The 20,538-nt window shown below is 45.5% G+C and overlaps 1 protein-coding gene across 4 annotated transcripts in view; it reads left to right on the top strand.

The window, feature by feature from the left end:
• Positions 1 to 20,538, top strand: part of LOC141129518 (uncharacterized) — a 148,430-nt gene that overhangs the window by 81,055 nt on the left and 46,837 nt on the right. For all 4 annotated transcript variants that reach the window (XM_073617601.1, XM_073617603.1, XM_073617602.1 and 1 more), the window contains one exon: positions 19,627 to 19,890. In XM_073617601.1, coding sequence (XP_073473702.1) covers positions 19,627 to 19,890 — 264 coding nt within the window. The remainder of the gene's footprint in view (positions 1 to 19,626; positions 19,891 to 20,538) is intronic.

The following is a 20,538-nucleotide window of genomic DNA, read 5'->3' as shown; positions in this document are numbered from 1 at the left end:
AATAAAATAGAAAGTATAAAGTCGTCTTCTGAAATTCAAGTTTTGAATAGAAAAGAATCAAATAGAAAGAATATAGCTGTCTTCCGAAATTTGAATAAAATAGTATAAAATAGAAAGAATATAGCTGTCTTCTGAACTTCAAACTTAAAATAGAATAAAATAATATACAGTAGAAAGAATATAGCCATCTTCCAAAATTTGATTTTGAGTTTCAAAATTCAAAATTAGAATTTCGAATAAAATAAAATAGAAAGAATATAGCCGTCATCCGAAATTCTAATTTCAAATAGAATAGAATAAAATAAAATATAGCCGTCTTCTGAAATTCTAATTTCAAATAGAAAGTAATAGAAAGCATATAGCCGTCTTCTGAAGTTTGAATTTTGAAATTCTAATTTTGTATAGACTAAAATAAAATAGAAAGAATAGAGCTGTCTTCCGAAATTCTGGTTTAGAATAGAAAAGAATATTCAAATTTAAAACATAAAATTTTGAATAGAATAGAATAAAATATAAAATACAAATTTCCAAAAGAATAGAATATAAAATGAATACACCAGAATAGAAAAGAATAGAATAGAAAATAAATTAATAGAATTGAATAAAATAGAATATAGTCGTCTTCCAAAATTAAAATTTAACAATTCAAATTTCAAAATTCGAATAGAATAAAATAGAAAGAATATTGCCGTCTTTGAAAATTCAAATTTCAAAGAGAATAGTGTTAAATAGAAAGAATATAGCTGTCTTCCGAAATTTGACTTTCAAATAGAATAGAATAGAATAAAATAAAATATAAAGATTATAGCCATCTTCTGAAATTTTAATTTTGAATTTCGTATAGAATAAAATTAAATAGAAAGAATATAGCTGTCTTCTGAAATTCTGGTTTAGAATAGAATATTCAAATTCCAAACATAAAATTTTGAATAGAATAGAATAAAATAGAAAGAATATTATAAATAGTGTTTTTAATATTTGAGCTTGTTACTAGGAAAAGGAAAGGCAATGGCATGAAAATCAGATACTCCCACTAATGTCTATAGTGACTCCGCCCCAAAATGTGTGACTCCGCCCCAATGATCCTCGAAGGACACACAATGCTCAGATGTGAACAGGCACCATATAACACATTGCACCTTTTACCCTTCTTTTTTTTTGCAACTTTATCAAAATGGGACAAATTGACACTTCATTCATTTTGTGATGTGGTGCAGCGCAGCACCTTTTCTTATTGGTGAACTTACCATACACTATATTCCCAAAAGTATTAGGACGCCTGCCTTTACACACACATGCACTTTAATGACCTCCCAGTCTTAGTCCGTAGGGTTCAATATTGAGTTGGCTCCGCCCTTTGCAGCTATTACAGATTCAACTCTTCTGGGAAGGCCGTCCACAAGGTTTAGGAGGGTGTCTATGGGAATGTTTGACCATTCTTCCAGAAGCGCATTTGTGAGGTCAGGCACTGATGTTGGATGAGAAGGCCTGGCTCGCAGTCTCTGCTCTAATTTATCCCAAATGTGTTCTATAAGGTTGAGGTCAGGACTCTGTGCAGGCCAGTCAAGTTCCTCCACCCCAAACTCGCTCATCCATGTCTTTATAGACCTTGCTTTGTGCACTGGTCCAAACCATTTGGTGGAGGAAGCTGTTATAGCTGCAAAGGGTGTGGCTGCACTACTGCTGCTCTCCTGAGATCCAGTGAGGTCTACTGATTCAGGGAGCTTGATTACTCCCTATACCCAGAGTGAATGCAGGAATCTGGGGTGGACCCAGGGGAGGATCCCCCGGATGGCCAGAGTACCGGTCCTCCCATACCAGTGTTTGAGGACCTGGGAAATGGCCCAGCTAAAAGGTGAAAGCCTGTCAGCCTACAGAAAGAAGGTTTGTGCTAGGATTGCGAGAATCGCCAAGGAGGAAGAGGTACTGGCAAAGTTAAAGTTTGATTTCAAGTATAAAAAAATTTGAAATAACCGGCTTCACAGTTCTAAGAGAAGACAGATGCGGCCTGAGTTAATGGCTTTGGAGGCCAAAGTGGAAAAGCAGAGTCTGCTGGTGGCCGCATTAAAAGAAACCAGCGGAGCTTTCCAGAATAAATATGGCAATGATGATCGCTTCCGTACAATGCGCAGAGGGACCATAGAGTCCAGTGGAGGAGAAGCATCACCAGAGGGGCCGTAGAGTCCAGTGGAGGAGAAGCATCACCAGAGGGGCCGTAGAGTCAAGTGGAGGGCCGGCATCACCAGAGTGCGAGAAAAAAAGGTCAGTGCAAAGCCAAAAAGTTACTGTGGGCTCGGACTGTGTTTCTGGCCAGCATGCTGGAAAATTTTTACATTCTGAGCCTAGTATCAGTATGCCTGCAGAAAGTGGAGAAATCTCTGGCACACAGGCTGTCGGTGATCAGCAGTCAGGTGTTTTGACTGCCAGTATGTCATCGGGCCAAGGAAGTTCTGTGCCCTTGTCACTGCAGCAGGAGGCTATGGAGCAAGATGATCCATCTGAGCCTGTGAAGGGAGCAGGTATGCTAAAGTTAATCACAGAAATGGAATCACCTTTGCATGGTTGGAAGTTTGCCGTGTCTGGATCACCTGAGGATGAAGAAGAGAATAATGATGTCTCCCCAAAACCTTTGAAACAACGGGTGACAGGAAAAGCTGTTTTTGTTCATGACTTGCCTATACAATATAATGGAGTTGTAGTTCCTATGGATGGTGCAGTGGAGAGCAAGCTCATCTCCTGGCTGAGACTCCCACCTGTGTACAGAAAGCCAGTGAGGGGCGGGAGGACTCTGCTGTGAAGAGTGCTGATAAGGACATCGCCACTGTTGGTAACCCTTTAGTTACTGGTAATGAAATAAGAATTACCAAGGGTAATGTAAATATTTCTGTGTCAGAAGTTTCTGCTCCATCTGTTCCTGACAATAATGTTGTTACTACTTTATCTAAAGAGGGGTCTGTAACTAAAAGTGATGTGCGGGACGTTGCAAGGAGTGCAGTTATTTTCTATGCTGCAGCGGTGGCTGCACCTGTCCCGAGGGTGAGTAGGGCCAGTTATTCTGCGGTCACTAGGACTGATGTGAGTGAAGGTCAGACCAATCTGACACCATCTGGTAGCTCCTTTTAAACACCGCAATGTGGTCCAATTGAGGTGGACTGGAGAAGGCCCCCCACCAAATAGGAGAGATGTGGTGGACCATATTCTGGGAATGGGTTTTAAAGCGGAGGAGATTTTTGCCCTTATCAGCCCAGTTGGCTCATATGAGTATGATCTCTCCTTTGTCAAGGCGGAAGGATTAGATGTCTTTTGGGAGAGGTATGAGCAGAGGTGGAAGGAGTCCTCAAGATGGGCAGGTTTGTCACCCAAAGTAATCTCTCGCCAGCCATTATATAAGAACTTCACCATTCTAGTACGCAATGAGTCCATTCCTGCTGCGGATCTGGTGGTGTGGTTGGGGAGATATGCTGATGTCCAAGCTCCATTGAGGAAAGTTGTAGATGATGGGGGATTTGGACAGGAGGATGGACGGTGTCGGTAAAACTGCATGTCACAGGTAATGTTGTTAAGCACATCCCTTCGTCTGCCTTTATAGGTCGTGACAGGATTATTACTTTTTATGCAGGGCAACCAAAGTTGTGTCATCGCTGTGGTGAAAAGGGGCATTTTTCAAGCTCATGTTCTGTGCAGAAATGTTCCCTCTGTCAGGGCTCAGGGCATGTTGCAAAGGACTGCAATAGTATTTGTTGTAATCTTTGTAACAAGTTAGGTCACCCCTATAGCCTTTGCCCTGAAGCCCTCCATAATCTGCCAGGGGTGGTGGAAGAACTGCTGAGGATGGAGGAGGAGGAACGTGGGGGGCAGCAGGGGGTTGGTGGAGCTGTTTCAGCTAGTCCTAAGGGGCCCCCCCAGGTGTCAGTTTCCCAATCTGAAGGTGTGACTCCTCTTGTGTCTGCTCCCCAGTCTGTGGTCCCTACTGTGTCGGTGTCTAATTCTGTTGTGTGTTCTTCCCCAGTGTTTCAGGTGCCCAGTGTTCCAGACGTGGCTAATTCTTCCAGATTGGCTGAGGCTGCCAAAGGGGCAGATTCATGCAGATCTGAGGTGGCAGCTTCATCAGGGCCTTCCCTAAGGCAGCGTAAAACCTCTAGTGGAGGTTCTAAGGTGAAGAAGGGGGAAGTTGCCACTGCTAATGATGTAGATGAGGCTTTTCAGGGTAATGTTTCAGGGGAGGAGGGAGAGTGGACCAAGGTGGGGAGAAGGAGGAATAAGGTAGTCCTGACCTCTGCCTCCTCAGTTTCATCTTTAGAGGTAGATGACCTACCGCTGGGAAACAAGTTTGGGTCCTTATCTGAGGGGGAGGAGGAGTCTTCTAAATCCGTGTCTCAGATGGAGGAGGATGAGGTAGAGTGTTCTCTAAAGAGGTCAAGGTCTCCAGTAAGAGGGGAGGGAGCTCAGGCTAAGAAACGCCTACCTCAATCATCCTGATGGCAGTTCCCACTCTGATAAAGGTGGCAACAATTAATGTTGCCAGCATAAAATCTGTAAGGGCTCGTAACATGGCCTTATTTTTGCTCAGCGAGATGGATGCTGATATTTTATTTTTGCAAGAGACCCAGCTAAATAGCCTTGCCGATGTCCACCTGGCAAAGAGGAAGTGGAGGCATGGGCCCTCCTTCTGGTCTCTTGCGGCTGAGCCTTACAGCGGAGTTGCAGTACTTTTTACTGGCATGGTAACGTGTCGGCGGGTTATCGAGGTACAGATTGGAAGGTGTATGGTCCTGGATGTCTCTGTGAAGGGGCATCATCTACGTTTAATGAATATTTATGGACCACAATCTAGGTGGGAGAGGAAATGCCTCTTTACAAAGATTAAGCCTTTCCTTTTTACATCTCGGCAAGTTGTCTTTGGAGGTGATTTTAACACCGTCACTAGGCCCAAAGACAGGAAAGACTCCACTGACAGCCTGAGATATGATAGCATTTTTCTTAATATGATAGCCAGGGAAGCAGGTCTGGAAGATGCGCATATTAAGCGTTGCCCAGACAGCATGGGGTACACATTTAAGCGAGGCAGTTGTGAGAGCAGGATAGATAGGTTTTTTTTTTAAGGGGGACTCTGCCTTTTCGGCTCCTGAGTGTCGTATGGTGGAGTTTTCTGATCACCTTATGCTGTCTGTTATTCTCAATGCTTCAGATATGCCACCTAAAGGAAAGGGTATTTGGAGGATGAATTCGGCTCTGCTGGGTGACGAGGAGGTAAGACAATCTTCTGAGGATTTTTAGAACTAGATGTGTACCTCAAAATGGGATTTTAAGGGCAATGCAGAAATTGACAGTGTTGAATTATAGTTAAAAAGAAGTTTATTGATACAAAAACGAATAGGATATACATGAACATACACATTGATCTAGTTAAGAATAATTATAAAAACATCAGATATATGGAAACATATGATGCATCCTACTGCTAGTTACAAGTACCACCCCCGATAGGTGTGATGGCGTCCTGATAGCAGATTTCCAACGCGTTTCAACTTATTGTAAGGATAAAGTCTTCCTCAGGGAGGGACTGCATCACATTCTAAAATTTTAAGTAACAGCATGATTATTGGTATATACTTAAATATTTGTTTGTTACCTATATCTACAGAAATCGCATTACAACAGAAAAGTATTATATGCGACTTACATTTGCGACTACAGAAATCGCATTACAACAGAAAAGTATTATATGCGACTTACATTTGCATTTAACTGTGAAAAATTGCTTTCCCAGTGCTGGCAGGGGTCCTAACACGTGATTGTCAATGCTGCTCAAATATCCTCTACGGGATGGCCTGGTATATTGTGAAGAAACCAGTATTTGGCAGTCGTGATAATTAAACAACTGAAAAACATGAAGGTATAAGGGAAATGCTAAGAAATTGAACATCAAAAAGGTCAAAGAATGGAAATAATGGTGATTCGTAGGGGAAATAAGGTTCCCCAGGGCCATCATAGAGTAAAAGAGATCAAATACCTTAAATTGATTGTGTCAGGTGTATTGTTCCAAGTGGCAGGGAGCTCTGGTCCTGGAGTACCTCTCTGTAACAAAGCCAGTTGTGGAATGCTGCCTGTGGCCATCCCTGGTGTCCTAATATATGGGGTGTGGGTGTGGCTAAGTGATGGGCGTAGCCCTATTCTAGGTAGAGTCTCACATTCATTGGTGGTGCAGTGGAGGGGGTGCGACTTCAATTGGCTGCTGTCACTATTTAGAGGAAGCACCTTTGTACAATGTATTGAGGGGAAGCGTCCAGAAGCTTCCCTGTTGTCTAGGTAGCAGACGCTTGGACCTCCTCCTAAAAAAAAAAAAAAAAAAAAAAAAAACATATGCAAAGTATGCAAATCGGCAACTTATATCTGCCTTTGGGAAGGCATGTTGCCAGATATCACAATTACCGATTACCCTCGGTGAACTTCACAGTCCTTGATAGGATTCATTTGCCACTCAGGGGGGGAGACTGGAACAAGGTCCTCCTCCAGCGTGAAATGCGCTGGATAAGGTACCTTAGGGCCACTACCCCCCCAGGCCTAAATGAAACCGAAAGTTTCAGACCCTTCTTGGAGGGCTTCAGCTCAGGGAAAACGGATTAACATAATTTTTATCTCACCTTCTTTGTTCCCTTGCACCTCTGCTTTTCTAGAACTGGAGTTCTATTCCAGTACCCCTTGCGGAGAAACAGAGGGCTCCCTCCACAACACCATAGGCCCACTATCTCCCCATTGATGATCATATGTCTTAAACTGCTAAGACTCTACACCCTACCCAGTCAGAAAATATATAGGAGAGTTTTTCTAACTAAACTTATTTACTGTAATCTCTTTTGTGTAACTATTTTGTATACAGTATTATGTTAATTGCTGTTATTTCTGCAGATGCATTTTTTTCATGCGACTGTGCCATATGAATCCGCCTCTCAGTGCTGAAACAAAGGGCCAATGATACCGTTGCCATTCTGCCCACTATCCCTACCCGTCACAGGGGGGGGCAATGACGCAACATCATGGCCCGAATACCCCGAAGGCGTCAGATCTTATTTTGATGCCCCGGGATTTCCTACTGTGTCGGTGGTTATAAGCCCTAATTTTGATGTTCTGCCATTCGCTCAATGACAGTACAATCATCATAAAGAGGTTTGGGCATATTTAAGAATAAAAATCTCCCTTCACATTCTCTTATTATATATATTTCATATTTCATCAGTACTATCCCCATTTCAATCAATTCTTTGCAATTCTTTTATACAATTTTTCTTCCTTCCTTTTTCCATCTCTAATGAGGGAGTATAGACCTGCTACTTTTTGTCATACTTGTCACTGTATATCTTGGTGACATCTATGACATCAGCATAGAACAGTACCCCATACACCGCTGTGCATAGTCTGATACTTTTTTGTCAGACAGCAGGGCTACTATGCCCCGATGCCCGGTTTAACATGGATAAGACTGCTCAATAGCGCTGTGGAGTCACACGGCGCCCCTCCCTCTTTTAGGAACTGATGTTGGGGCCATGTGACCCCAACGTCATATTTTTTTTTTTTTTTTTTTAGGAGGAGGTCCAAGCGTCTGCTACCTAGACAACAGGGAAGCTTCTGGACGCTTCCCCTCAATACATTGTACAAAGGTGCTTCCTCTAAACAGTGACAGCAGCCAATTGAAGTTGCACCCCCTCCACTGCACCACCAATGAATGTGAGACTCTACCTAGAATAGGGCTACGCCCATCACTTAGCCACACCCACACCCCATATATTAGGACACCAGGGATGGCCACAGGCAGCATTCCACAACTGGCTTTGTTACAGAGAGGTACTCCAGGACCAGAGCTCCCTGCCACTTGGAACAATACACCTGACACAATCAATTTAAGGTATTTGATCTCTTTTACTCTATGATGGCCCTGGGGAACCTTATTTCCCCTACGAATCACCATTATTTCCATTCTTTGACCTTTTTGATGTTCAATTTCTTAGCATTTCCCTTATACCTTCATGTTTTTCAGTTGTTTAATTATCACGACTGCCAAATACTGGTTTCTTCACAATATACCAGGCCATCCCGTAGAGGATATTTGAGCAGCATTGACAATCACGTGTTAGGACCCCTGCCAGCACTGGGAAAGCAATTTTTCACAGTTAAATGCAAATGTAAGTCGCATATAATACTTTTCTGTTGTAATGCGATTTCTGTAGTCGCAAATGTAAGTCGCATATAATACTTTTCTGTTGTAATGCGATTTCTGTAGATATAGGTAACAAACAAATATTTAAGTATATACCAATAATCATGCTGTTACTTAAAATTTTAGAATGTGATGCAGTCCCTCCCTGAGGAAGACTTTATCCTTACAATAAGTTGAAACGCGTTGGAAATCTGCTATCAGGACGCCATCACACCTATCGGGGGTGGTACTTGTAACTAGCAGTAGGATGCATCATATGTTTCCATATATCTGATGTTTTTATAATTATTCTTAACTAGATCAATGTGTATGTTCATGTATATCCTATTCGTTTTTGTATCAATAAACTTCTTTTTAACTATAATTCAACACTGTCAATTTCTGCATTGCCCTTAAAATCCCATTTTGAGGTACACATCTAGTTCTAAAAATTACAAGGGATGCTGGCAATGACACAGCCAACCCTCTGAGTCATACATTTATGTAAACAATCTTCTGAGGATTTTTTTCAGGCTCAGGTAACCATCCTGGATTTCTGCAGCAGTAAGTCAGAGTGGTGGGAGCTTGCCAAAAGCCGGATTAGTGGGTTTTTCAAGGCCATAGGAAAAAGGAAACAGCTTGGTAAGTACATCATTGCCTACCAGCAGCTGCGAAGAAAACTTGATTGCCTTGTCTCGAATGGTGGAGATTCAGGGGCAATCTCTCAGGTGAAGTTTCTCCTTAGGAAGTATCAGTATGACCGGCACGCTTTTTTGGTTCTGGAAAGGGACTACGGGAAATATCACTCGCCCGACCCTTATCAGAACAGCAAACAAAGCGCAACAGTTAAGACGGTTGTTGGGCTAAGGGATAGTACGGGCTCTTTGGCAAAATCCAGGTCATGGATACTGGAGGTCTCTAGGTCTTTTTATGTGGATCTTCTGGGGGAGAAGTACCTCGATCGGGCAAAGAGTTTTCTGGATTCTACACCAGGTCTGGGAAATAACATTCCGCTGGCAAGTTTGACAGGGGGAATCACAGCAGAAGAGGTAGTCAAAGCTATAGATGGTCTGGCTATTAAGAAAACACCTGGGCCAGATGGATTGACGGCTGAATTTTATAAGCCTTTCAAATCCAGCTTGGTACCTTATCTTGTGGAGGTATTTAACGGCTGTTTGCAGGAGGGTTCGCTCCCTCCCTCCATGAGACAATCTGCTGTGATTCTGTTGTCAAAAGGCAAGGATCCCTCGATGATTGAGAATTGGCACCCCATTAGCCTTCTCAATGTCGATAGAAAGACTCTGGCGAAGATAATTTTCTGGCGCTTGTCGTCAGTAGCAGAAAGATTGCTTTCTCGTCAGCAGCACTGTTCAGTCCAGGGCAGAAGCACTTTATCAGCAGTGTTAGCTGTCCCGGAGGCTCTGGAATGTTGCAGGGCTGAAGGCTGGGAAAAGTATTTGCTGTCATTGGATCAGGCGAAGGCTTTTGATCATGTCAATCATGAGTAGGGATGAGCCGAACACCCCTGGTTTGGTTCGCACCAGAACCTGCGAACGGACCGAAAATTTGCACGAACGTTAGAACCCCATTGACGTCTATGGGACTCGAACGTTCGAAATCAAAAGTGCTCATTTTAAAGGCTAATTTGCATGGTATTGTCCTAAAAAGGGTTTGGGGACCCGGGTCCTGCCCCAGGGGACATGTATCAATGCAAAAAAAACTTTTAAAAAATGGCCCTTTTTTCGAGAGCAGTGATTTTAATGATGCTTAAAGTTAAAAAAAAAGTGAAATATTCCTTTAAATATTGTACCTGGGGGTGTCTATAGTATGCCTGTAAAGTGGTGCATGTTTCCCGTGTTTAGAACAGTCCCTGCACCAAATGTCATTTTTAAAGGAAAAAAAGTCATTTAAAACTGCTTGCGGCTTTAATGTAATGTCAGGTCCTGGCAATATGGATGAAAATCAGTGAGACAAACAGCATGGGTACCCCCCAGTCCATTACCAGGCCCTTTGGGTCTTGTATTGATATTAAGGGGAACCCCACACCCAAATTAAAAAAAGGAAAGGCGTGGGGCCACCAGGCCCTATATACTCTGAACAGCAGTATACAGGCGGTGCAAACAAGACAGGGACTGTAGGTTTGTTGTTAAGTAGAATCTGTTTGTAATTTTGAACTGGTACATTTTTAACGTGTTTAGCTCCAGCCAAAAAAACTATTTTAAGTTTTTTGGAAAACATAGGGAAGGGTTATCACTTCTGTGACATTTGTTTTGCTGTCTGTCCTCCTCTTCAGAAGATTTCACCTCATTTTTTGTCCCAATGACAAATGTTTTTTGAAAATTTTGTTTTTTTTGTGAAACAAGGATTGGTGATAAAGCATCAGTGGAAAGGAGAAACGTTTTTCCCATATTAACTCTTACAGGAGAGAATTTCCCTTCCTAGGGGTAGATTTCATCTCACTTCCTGTTGTCTCCTTCCGTATGCAAGTAGGAGTCGTTTGTAAGTTGGATGTTTGAAAGTATGGGCCTGCCCTATATACTCTGCAGAAAAATTGGGCCTTTGGTGGTGTGGTGCCACAACACTGTAAGTACTCACTCGCTCTTGGTGGGTGCAGAAACGGGCCCTGCTGTGAAATATTAGATCAAGAATTGTAATTACATGCCCCTGTTGAATAGGGGCTGAAAAATTGGGCCTTAGGCACTGGTGCTGGTGCCACAACACTGCAACCCCTCACAGATACTCTAGTTGGAACGCAGAAACGAGCCCGGCTGCAAAGTATTGCGTCAAAAATTGTAATTACATGCCCCTGTTAAACAGGGGCTGAAAAATTGGGCCTTAGGCACTGGTGCTGGCGCCCAGAACCAAAAATGTTCTTACAAGCTATCAGCGTGATCATTGAGGAGGAAGAGGATAATTACTAAGGATAGTCACTCAGCATCAGCATAGGCAGTCTTTGAAGGATCTGAGATTTCAAAAAAAATTATTCGGTTACATCAGCATCAGGTGCTTGGTAGCTGGTGGTGATCCAAGACTGATTCATTTTTATGAAGGTCAGTCGATTGACCAAGTCGGTGGACAGGCGCACCCTGTGATCGGTTACAAAGCCTCCAGCAGCACTGAATGTGCGTTCCAAAAGAACACTGGATGCAGGACAGGCCAGTAGCTCAATTTCATACTGTGCAAGCTCTGGCCAGTGATCCATCCTCAAGACCCAGTAACCCAGAGGATTTTCGGTGGGAAAGGTGTCCAAGTCTGATCTTGCCCCTAGGTATTCCTGCACCATGTAAAACAGACGCTGGCGATGGTTGCTGGAACCGATCATACCTTGGGGCTGCGGACCAAAAAATTGTCTGAACGCATCGGTCAGACGGCCACCTTCTACAACGCTCCTTCTTTGACTGACCGAAGCCTCAGCAACACGTTGTCCAGAAACAGCAGTTTGTAACCTCCCAGTCTCTGGGAACGCATTGCACAGACCTTTCTGCAAGGCCTTCCGAAGATGTTTCATCCTCTGCTCCCTCTGCGATGGTAAGATAAGGTCCGCAACCTTACCCTTGTAACGTGGATCAAGGAGGGTTGCCAGCCAGTATTGGTCCTTCTCCTTGATACCACGAATACGAGGATCCTTACGCAGGCTTTGCAGGATCAGGGAGGCCATGCAGCGTAGGTTTGCTGAGGCATTCGGTCCGGAGTCCTCTGGGTCACTAAGGACGACATGGTCCACAGCCACCTCCTCCCAGCCACGTACAAGTCCATGTGTTTCTTGGGACTGATCCCTTAAAGACTGCTGCTGATGCTGAGTGCCATGCTCCACCTCCATACTGACACAATCCTCCTCCTCGTCCTCGTCCTCTTCCTGTGTGATTGGTGGGCACGCAGGAACACTGTCTGGATAAAGGGGGCCTTGAGAGCTAAGGAAGTCCTCCTCTTCTTGCCTCTGTTCTGCCTCAAGTGCCCTGTCCATTATTCCACACAGCGTGTGCTCCAACAGGTGGACAAGGGGGACAGTGTCACTGATGCATGCACTGTCACTGCTCACCATGCTCGTGGCCTCCTCAAATGGTGACAGGACAGTGCATGCATCCCTGATCATGGCCCACTGGCGTGGGGAAAAAAAACAAGCTCCCCTGACCCTGTCCTGGTGCCATAGTCGCACAGGTATTTATTGATGGCCCTCTGCTGAGTGTGCAGCCACTGCAGCATGGCCAATGTTGAGTTCCACCTGGTGGGCATGTCACAGATTAGGCGGTTCTTGGGCAGGTTAAACTCCTTTTGGAGGTCTGCCATCCGAGCACTGGCATTATATGACCGGCGGAAATGCACACAGACTTTCCTGGCCTGCCTCAGGACATCCTGTAAGCCTGGGTACCTGCCCAAGAACCGCTGCACCACCAAGTTAAGGACGTGAGCCAAACAGGGCACATGGGTCATTTGTCCCTGTCGGAGGGCAGAGAGGAGGTTGGTGCCATTGTTGCAAACCACCATTCCTGCCTTAAGTTGGCGTGGTGTCAACCACCTCTGAACCTGCCCCTGCAGAGCTGACAGAACCTCTGCCCCAGTGTGGCTCCTGTCCCCCAAGCACACCAGCTCAAGCACCGCATTGCATCTTTTGGCCTGCATACTTGCGTAGCCCCTTGAACAGCTACGGAGCACCGCTGATTCCGAGGACAAAGCACAGGAAGAGGCCATGGAGGAAATAGAAGAGGAGGGGGTGGAGGAGAGAGGTGTGTCAGAATCATTAGTAGTGGCATTTTGGAGGCGTGGTGGCGGAACAACCTCCAACACTACTGCACCTTGTCCTGCATCCTTCCCAGCTGCCAGCAGAGTCACCCAATGTGCAGTGAAACTTAGGTAACGTCCCTGTCCATGCCTGCTGGACCATGAGTCAGCGGTAATATGCACCTTACCGCTGACCGCCCTGTCCAGCGAGGCATGGACATTGCCTCCACATGCCGGTAGAGAGCCGGAATCACCTTCCGCGAGAAAAAGTGGCGTTTGGGTACCTGCCACTGAGGAACCGCACATTCCACAAACTCACGGAAGGGGGCAGAGTCTACCAACTGAAAAGGCAGCAGTTGAAGTGCTAACAATTTTGCCAAGCTAGCATTCAACCGCTGGGCATGTGGATGGCTGGGAGCAAACTTCTTTCAGCAGTGCAGCAGCTGGGGCAGGGAAATTTGCCTGGTACAATCTGACGTCGGTGTACCGAAAGCAGATTGCCCACAAGTACTTGGCTGTGACACACCTAATTCTACACCTTCATTCCTCTCAGTGCAGGTCTCAGAGAGGACTGAAGGTATCGTGGGGTTGGAGATCTCAGCTGATGAGGAGCAAGGAGAGGTCCTCTTTGTTCTTTGGTGTGGGTCTTTAAAACACGCTTGCCAACAAACTGCATGGCAGGTCAACATATGTCTGGTCAAGCATGTGGTGCCCAAGCGGGAGATGTTTTGGCCACGCGAGAAATGCTTGAGACATATGTTGCAAATAGCAGCGGTGCGATCTGATGCACTCGTCTCAAAAAAGGCCCACACCAAAGAACTTTTTGAATAACGCGCAGAGACTGCAGCGCTATGCACATGTGGAGCTTTGGGGTGTGATGCAGTCAGTGTGCTGCCCTTAGGCTGGCCCCTGGAGGGCATCCTGCCTCGTTGGTGATGTGCCGCCTCCTCCTCCTCTCTCCTATCAGGCACCCACGTTGAGTCAGTGTCCTCATCATCCCCTCCCTCCTCATCACTGGAGCAAACCTGGCAGTATGCTGCAGCAGGGGGAGCATGACTGCCAGATTGCTGTCCTTCTTGGGCATGCTCACATTACTGCCTTCATCTAGCTCAGTATCATCATCAGAGCCTTCCAAACGCTGGGCATCCTCTTGGAGCATGTACCCAACACTGTGGTCAAACAGTTCGAGGGACTCCTCAGGAGGACATGGTGGGGCTAGGGAAGGAGTCACTGATGACATTGAGCCGAGGGAAGAGGCCGCTGCTTTGCCAGACAAAGTACCCTGAGCCTGGGTGAGAGAGGATGAGGAGGATGAGGACGGCTTGGTCATCCACTCGACCAAGTCTTCCGCATGTTGCGGCTCAACACGGCCAGCTGCCGAAAAAAAGGCCAAGCATGTCCCACGGCCACGTGCTGATGAAGATGCACCGTCTCCACGACCAGCGCCTCTAGACACAGAGCCTGCTTGCCCTTTTTTATTGGCTTGTGACTGTCTGCCTCTCCTTGTTGGCCTTCCAGACATACTAATGGCCTGTAGCTGCACTAAGCTGGGATATATATATATATGTACTGATACTGCAGCTAGCAAAATCAACTGCCTGCCTGTAGTATGAGAACACCACCAACCTTCTACAGATAGCTTTAGCTGAACACTGTGCAGAGGTCGCACTACACTAACTTGTAGTTTTAGCTGAACACTGTGAGCAGGATGCACTACACTAACTTGTAGTTTTAGCTGAACACTGTGAGCAGGACGCACAACACTAACTTGTAGCTTTAGCTGAACACTGTGCAGAGGTCTCACTACACTAACTTGTAGTTTTAGCTGAACACTGTGAGCAGGACGCACTACACTAACTTGTAGTTTTAGCTGAACACTGTGAGCAGGACGCACTACACTAACTTGTAGCTTTAGCTGAACACTGTGAGCAGGACGCACTACACTAACTTGTAGCTTTAGCTGAACACTGTGCAGAGGTCTCACTACACTAACTTGTAGTTTTAGCTGAACACTGTGAGCAGGACGAACTACACTAACTTGTAGTTTTAGCTGAACACTGTGAGCAGGACGCACTACACTAACTTGTAGCTTTAGCTGAACACTGTGAGCAGGACGCACTACACTAACTTGTAGCTTTAGCTGAACACTGTGCAGAGATCACACTAAACTAACTTGTAGCTTTAACTGAACACTGTGAGGAGGACGCACTGCACTAACTGTAAATAGTCTAGCTGCCTGACTGTGGTACTAATAGGATCAAAAGAACACCAACAATTTTCTTCAGGTAGCTGTAAATACTGTAACAAGACAAGCCTGCCTGTCAGTAGGAAGATAACAGGAACGGATCTAGCTAAACTGAATACAGTGTATGTGTGTGTGTATATATATATATATATATATATATATATATATATATATATATATATATATATATATATATATATATATATATAACACCTGGGATGCATATATATATATATATATACACAATACACTGTAAGTGCAGCTAACTGACTGACTGTTCTGCCTAATCTAGCTAACTCAAATGAAATGTCACTGTCTCTCTCTCTCTCTCTCTCTCTCTCTCTCTCTAAGCACGCCGGAACACACTACACAGGGCCGCCGTGCAGGCGGCCTTATATAGTGTGGGGTGTGTTCTAAACCCCCTGAGCCATAATTGGCCAAAGCCACCATGGCTTTGGCCAATTACAGCTCTCTCTACCGACGGCACTGTGATTGGCCAAGCATGCGGGTCATAGTGCATACTTGGCCAATCATCAGCCAGCAATGCACTGCGATGACGCGCCACACGAATTTGGCGCGAACGGCCCATATCGTTCGCAATTCGGCGGACGATCGAGCAGCCGATGTTCGAGTCAAACATGGGTTCGACTCGAACACGAAGCTCATCCCTAATCATGAGTACCTCTGGCTTCTCCTTGACAGGTTTATTGGATGGCTTAAGACTTTATACAGAGAGGCAGAGAGCTTCATGCTTGTTAACGGTTGGATTGGACAGCCCTTCAGGGTTGGATCGGGGGTGTGCCAGGGGTTTCCCCTGAGCCCTTTGCTATACGTCTTCACAATCGACCCCTTCATCAGAAGGCTAGAGAGCAGACCGTTGTGCGGGGTGCTGGTGGGCATTACTGGTGAGCCACCCTTGAGGGTTGTAGCCTATGCTGATGACGTTTCTGTCTTTATCTCTGAGACAGAGGAAGCGCAGGAGGTTGTCTCAGTTATAGAGCAGTATTCTAAGGCATCAGGCTCCAAGGTCAACCGTGATAAAAGTGAAGTTTTTTGGATGAGCGAGGGAGGTGAGAGCTTTGCACTTCTGGACACTTTCCCGAGGCCTCAGCAGAAAGTCAAAGTATTAGGTATCGAGTTTGGCCCTGATGATTACAGTAAGTCAAATTGGAAAGCCAGGCTGAATGATGCTGATGTCAAGGTGAAATGCTGGAAAGGGTGGCGGCTCTCTTTGAGGGAAAGGGTGGACTTGATTAAGACCTACCTGATTCCTACCTTTCTGTATGTCAGCTTTGTTTGCATCTTGCCAGAGTCTTGCTATACCAGGATTTATAGTTGTTTCTTCCAATTATTATGGGGGGAACAGGCTGAATCTTGTGAAGCAGAATGTGACTTACCTATCTAGGTGGAAGGGTGGCCTAGGGTTGGTCAACCCAGTTGTGTTCTTCTCTCTGATGTTTTTGAAACACAATTTTGGTAACATGCTAGCAGAGAGAGACCGCCTGGATGGGTGGGTATTTTCCAGATCTGGTTTAGACCTTTTCCGGGCTGTTGGGAGAGTGGCGGGCCAGTGAAAAGCCTAAGGATCAAGCATGGTAAGCTCCCGGCTTATGTTGCCCTGTGCCTGAAAATTATTAAACGGTGGCATGTGACAGCGGAGGATATCAGGTCCCTCCCTAGGAGACTCCTGGGTGAGAAGATCGTGGGTACTGTCTTTCATGCTCCACTGGCCTTAAGGGATTGCCCAGGTCATATTATGAGGGAGGGTTTACGTTTAATAAATTCTGAGCGGATTCCTTTGAAATTTAGGGACCAGGCCTGGCTCGCTTTCCACGGTAGGCTCTATGTGAGGGGGAACGTGAAGTGCCGCTCTTTGGACAATCGTGGTTGTCCAAGACCAGAGTGTCAGGGTGAAGTGGAAACCATGGACCACTTCTTGCTTCAGTGCCCTTTCAATATAGAAGTCTATAAAAAGGTGGGGAGGGCTCTGAATATTCCTTTCCTGCCTTGCATGTCTTATGCTGAGCGGGTGTAGGGAGCATTGCAGAATCGCAAGGGATTTGATTTGGACACTCTTTTTCTAGTCAGCTTAGTAGTCCGATATTACACCTGGAATGCACGGGGTCAGGTATCCCTTCAGCAGAAAGTCCTTCCTGTTCCAGTGGTGGTGTGTGACGTTCTTGGTGAGGTAGGGAAAATTCAGGGTCTCGAGAAAGACAGATGTTGGCAAAGGGTCTGGATAAAGGCGTGGAAGAATATCAGGCCTGTAGCTGCTGTTTGTTGATCTCGGGGTGTTGGGTTCTTTCCCTGTTTTCTCTCTGGACACTCCCTTAGATTTTCAAGGATAAACATAATTTTGAAGAAAGGCGACATACACATGATAATCTATGTTTCTTGTCTGAATGTTAATCAAGTTGAGTAATGTGTAGAATTTTTGAAGATGTCTGCTGTTTAGTGATATATAGTATAATATAATACAGTGATATTTCTCTTGGTTGAGGAAAAAACACTTTTGTTCATATTATAGGTTGAAGTAAGCCTTTATTATTATGTTTAGTCGTGTATACAGTATGTTATGCATATATAGAAAAAAAAAAAAAATATATATATATATATATTATATATAATATATTATTTATTTTTTGTATTATTGTATAAAAAAAGTTGGAATGTGTTTCTTGTTTGCAAGATTCTCAAAATAAAAAATTGCCAACTCAATATAGAACCCTCCGGACTAAGACTGGGATGTCATTAAAGTTCATTTGTGTGTAAAGGCAGGCGTCCCAATACTTTTGACAATATAATGTACAGAACAAAAGGCAACAAAAGGCAAATTGCCTTCTCTATGCATTGGGTTGTGCTGCCCAGACCAACAAACGGCGATGTCAGCGGCTCTAAAAGTAATAACAGTAATACTAATAATTGGATTATTCGGATTATGGTAATGCTGCATTGGTTACAAAGTCCATTATTCCAGCAATGATAAAAAATGGACAAGGTGGTGCTTTGTTGCCTCACATGTGTGACCTTTATGTCTCCCGTCACTGTTCCTCCTCCACTTAGTGGTTGGACAATAGCAGTGGCGTCTCCAGCTTTCAAATTTAGGGGGGGCACATGGGGGGACAGGGACAAAAGTAAGGGGGCAACTATCAAATGTGTGTATATGTGTATATATATATATATATATATATATATATATATATATATATATATATATATATATCCTGGGGCCCTTTACTACGATCCCACAACGGGCCCTTTCACATGTTCTGCAGTGAGCTCCCTTCCTACTGTATTGGGGTCCCCCAGGGTGGCAGAAAACAAGAGATATATGTCACCAGCATACCAAGAAAATATAAGGATCCAAAGCAGTGGGAGAACTATCAGGGTTGCAAAGGTTGTCTTGCCTCTGGGCCCTGGTGTTCTGCCACTGTGGGGTTCCCCAGCCTCCTCTTGCTGTCCTGCCCCTGCTATTGACAGCGCTGGTCTGGCATTTCTTGGAATTTACAGGCTGGTTCTCCTGTCCTAAGGATGGGAGAAATCAGTCTGTTTTTATAGTAACTGAGAGTCCTGGTGGAGTCCTTCCTGCAACTCGCTCTTCTCCCTGCCAATGAGGATGCAGGGGAAGGAGCAGATCGGGCGGCCGTGGTTGTGTGAGCGCTTGCATTATGCAGTGTCAGCGAGCAGGGGAGGGGGGAGGAATCACCCGCAGGAGCTGACGGGGGACTCTCTCCCTCTTAGACATTGATTTTTTGTAAAAAAAAAAAAAAAAAAAAAAAAAAAAAAAAATTTTTTTTTTTTTGAGGGGGCACATGGTGGGGCACAGCATAATGTTGGGGGGGTCAGGGCCCCCTCTGGCCCCCCCCCCAGGGTCGCCATTGGACAATAGCCGGTCTCAGGATATATAGTGCATGGCCTTATTGGTGATCTGTGCCATGATGGTGAAGATGTGACCATCACCGAGTGAGATGGAGACCCGGCTCTTACCCTCTGGAGACCCGGCTCTTACCCTCTGGAGACCCGGCTCTTACCCTCTGGAGACCCGGCTCTTACCCTCTGGAGACCCGGCTCTTACCCTCTGGAGACCCGGCTCTTACCCTCTGGAGACCCGGCTCTTACCCTCTGGAGACCCGGCTCTTACCCTCTGGAGACCCGGCTCTTACCCTCTGGAGACCCGGCTCTTACCCTCTGGAGACCCTGCTCTTACCCTCTGGAGACCCGGTTCTTACCCTCTGGAGACCCGGTTCTTACCCTCTGCAGAGCACATGTGATCTTTGTTCAGTTCACTAAGTGGATGGAATTGGACATCCGGTCTCCATGGATCCACCAGATTTGCCAGTTCCGATTTGGTGGAACCAGTTCCTCTGTCTCTGGTTGTGTCCTATCCAATATACAACGTTAGAAACCTTAACTCAGTTCTTGGTTACTATAAAGACTCTGATTTCTCCTCCATCTCTGTGTCTCTTAGTTCCGGTATCGGATCCGGTCCTGGATGTGAGGTGTCTCCAGAATGGCAGCGCTGAGATCTCCTGCTGGGTGGAGAAGGGAACTGACCCCTCCATCAACCTGACTGTGAATGGAGAATTGAAGGTATATCATCTCACCGGATCGGAGCGGACAGTCCGTATCATTGTGCCTCCGGTGTCACCATCCGATTCCTGGAATATCAGCTGTTCAGCACAGAATGCCATTAGTCGGAGATCCACCAATAGGACACGTGACACTTGTTCAGGTGAGAGCTGTGGATGTGTCCTTTAACTCTGTATACACCTGGGTGGTGTTCCCCATCAATATGGAACAGTACTGAGGTTCCATCATCTCTGCTTACAGGCTCAGGACTGAGTTAGGTTTCAGGTTATAGTTGGGTTAGGTTTTGGGGGAAGGTTATATTAGGGTTAAAGCTCATCTCCAGAGCAGTAGTGGCTGGTGCTCAACATTTTTTTGGGGGGGTGCAAACATTTTTAGAAAAAAAATCAATTGCAGCCACTGTTCCCTCAAATGCTGCCACTATGCCCTCAAATGCTGCCACTATGCCCTCATATGCTGCCACTATGCCCTCAAATGCTGACACTGTGCCCTCAAATGCTGCCACTATGCCCTCAAATGCTGACACTGTGCCCTCAAATGCTGACACTGTGCCCTCAAATGCTGACACTGTGCCCTCAAATGCTGACACTGTGCCCTCAAATGCTGACACTGTGCCCTCAAATGCTGACACTGTGGCAATAAACGCTGCCACTGTGCCCTCAAATGCTGCCACTGTGCCAATAAACGCTGCCACTGTGCCATAAAACGCTGCCACTGTGCCCTCAAATGCTGCCACTGTGCCATAAAACGCTGCCACTGTGCCCTCAAATGCTGCCACTGTGTCATAAAACGC

The sequence above is a fragment of the Aquarana catesbeiana genome, linkage group LG02 (genome assembly GCF_042186555.1).
Source record: "Aquarana catesbeiana isolate 2022-GZ linkage group LG02, ASM4218655v1, whole genome shotgun sequence".
Lineage (NCBI taxonomy): Eukaryota > Metazoa > Chordata > Amphibia > Anura > Ranidae > Aquarana > Aquarana catesbeiana.
The sequence above is the reverse complement of the archived record's forward strand: the minus strand, read 5'-3'. Positions and strand labels throughout refer to the sequence as shown.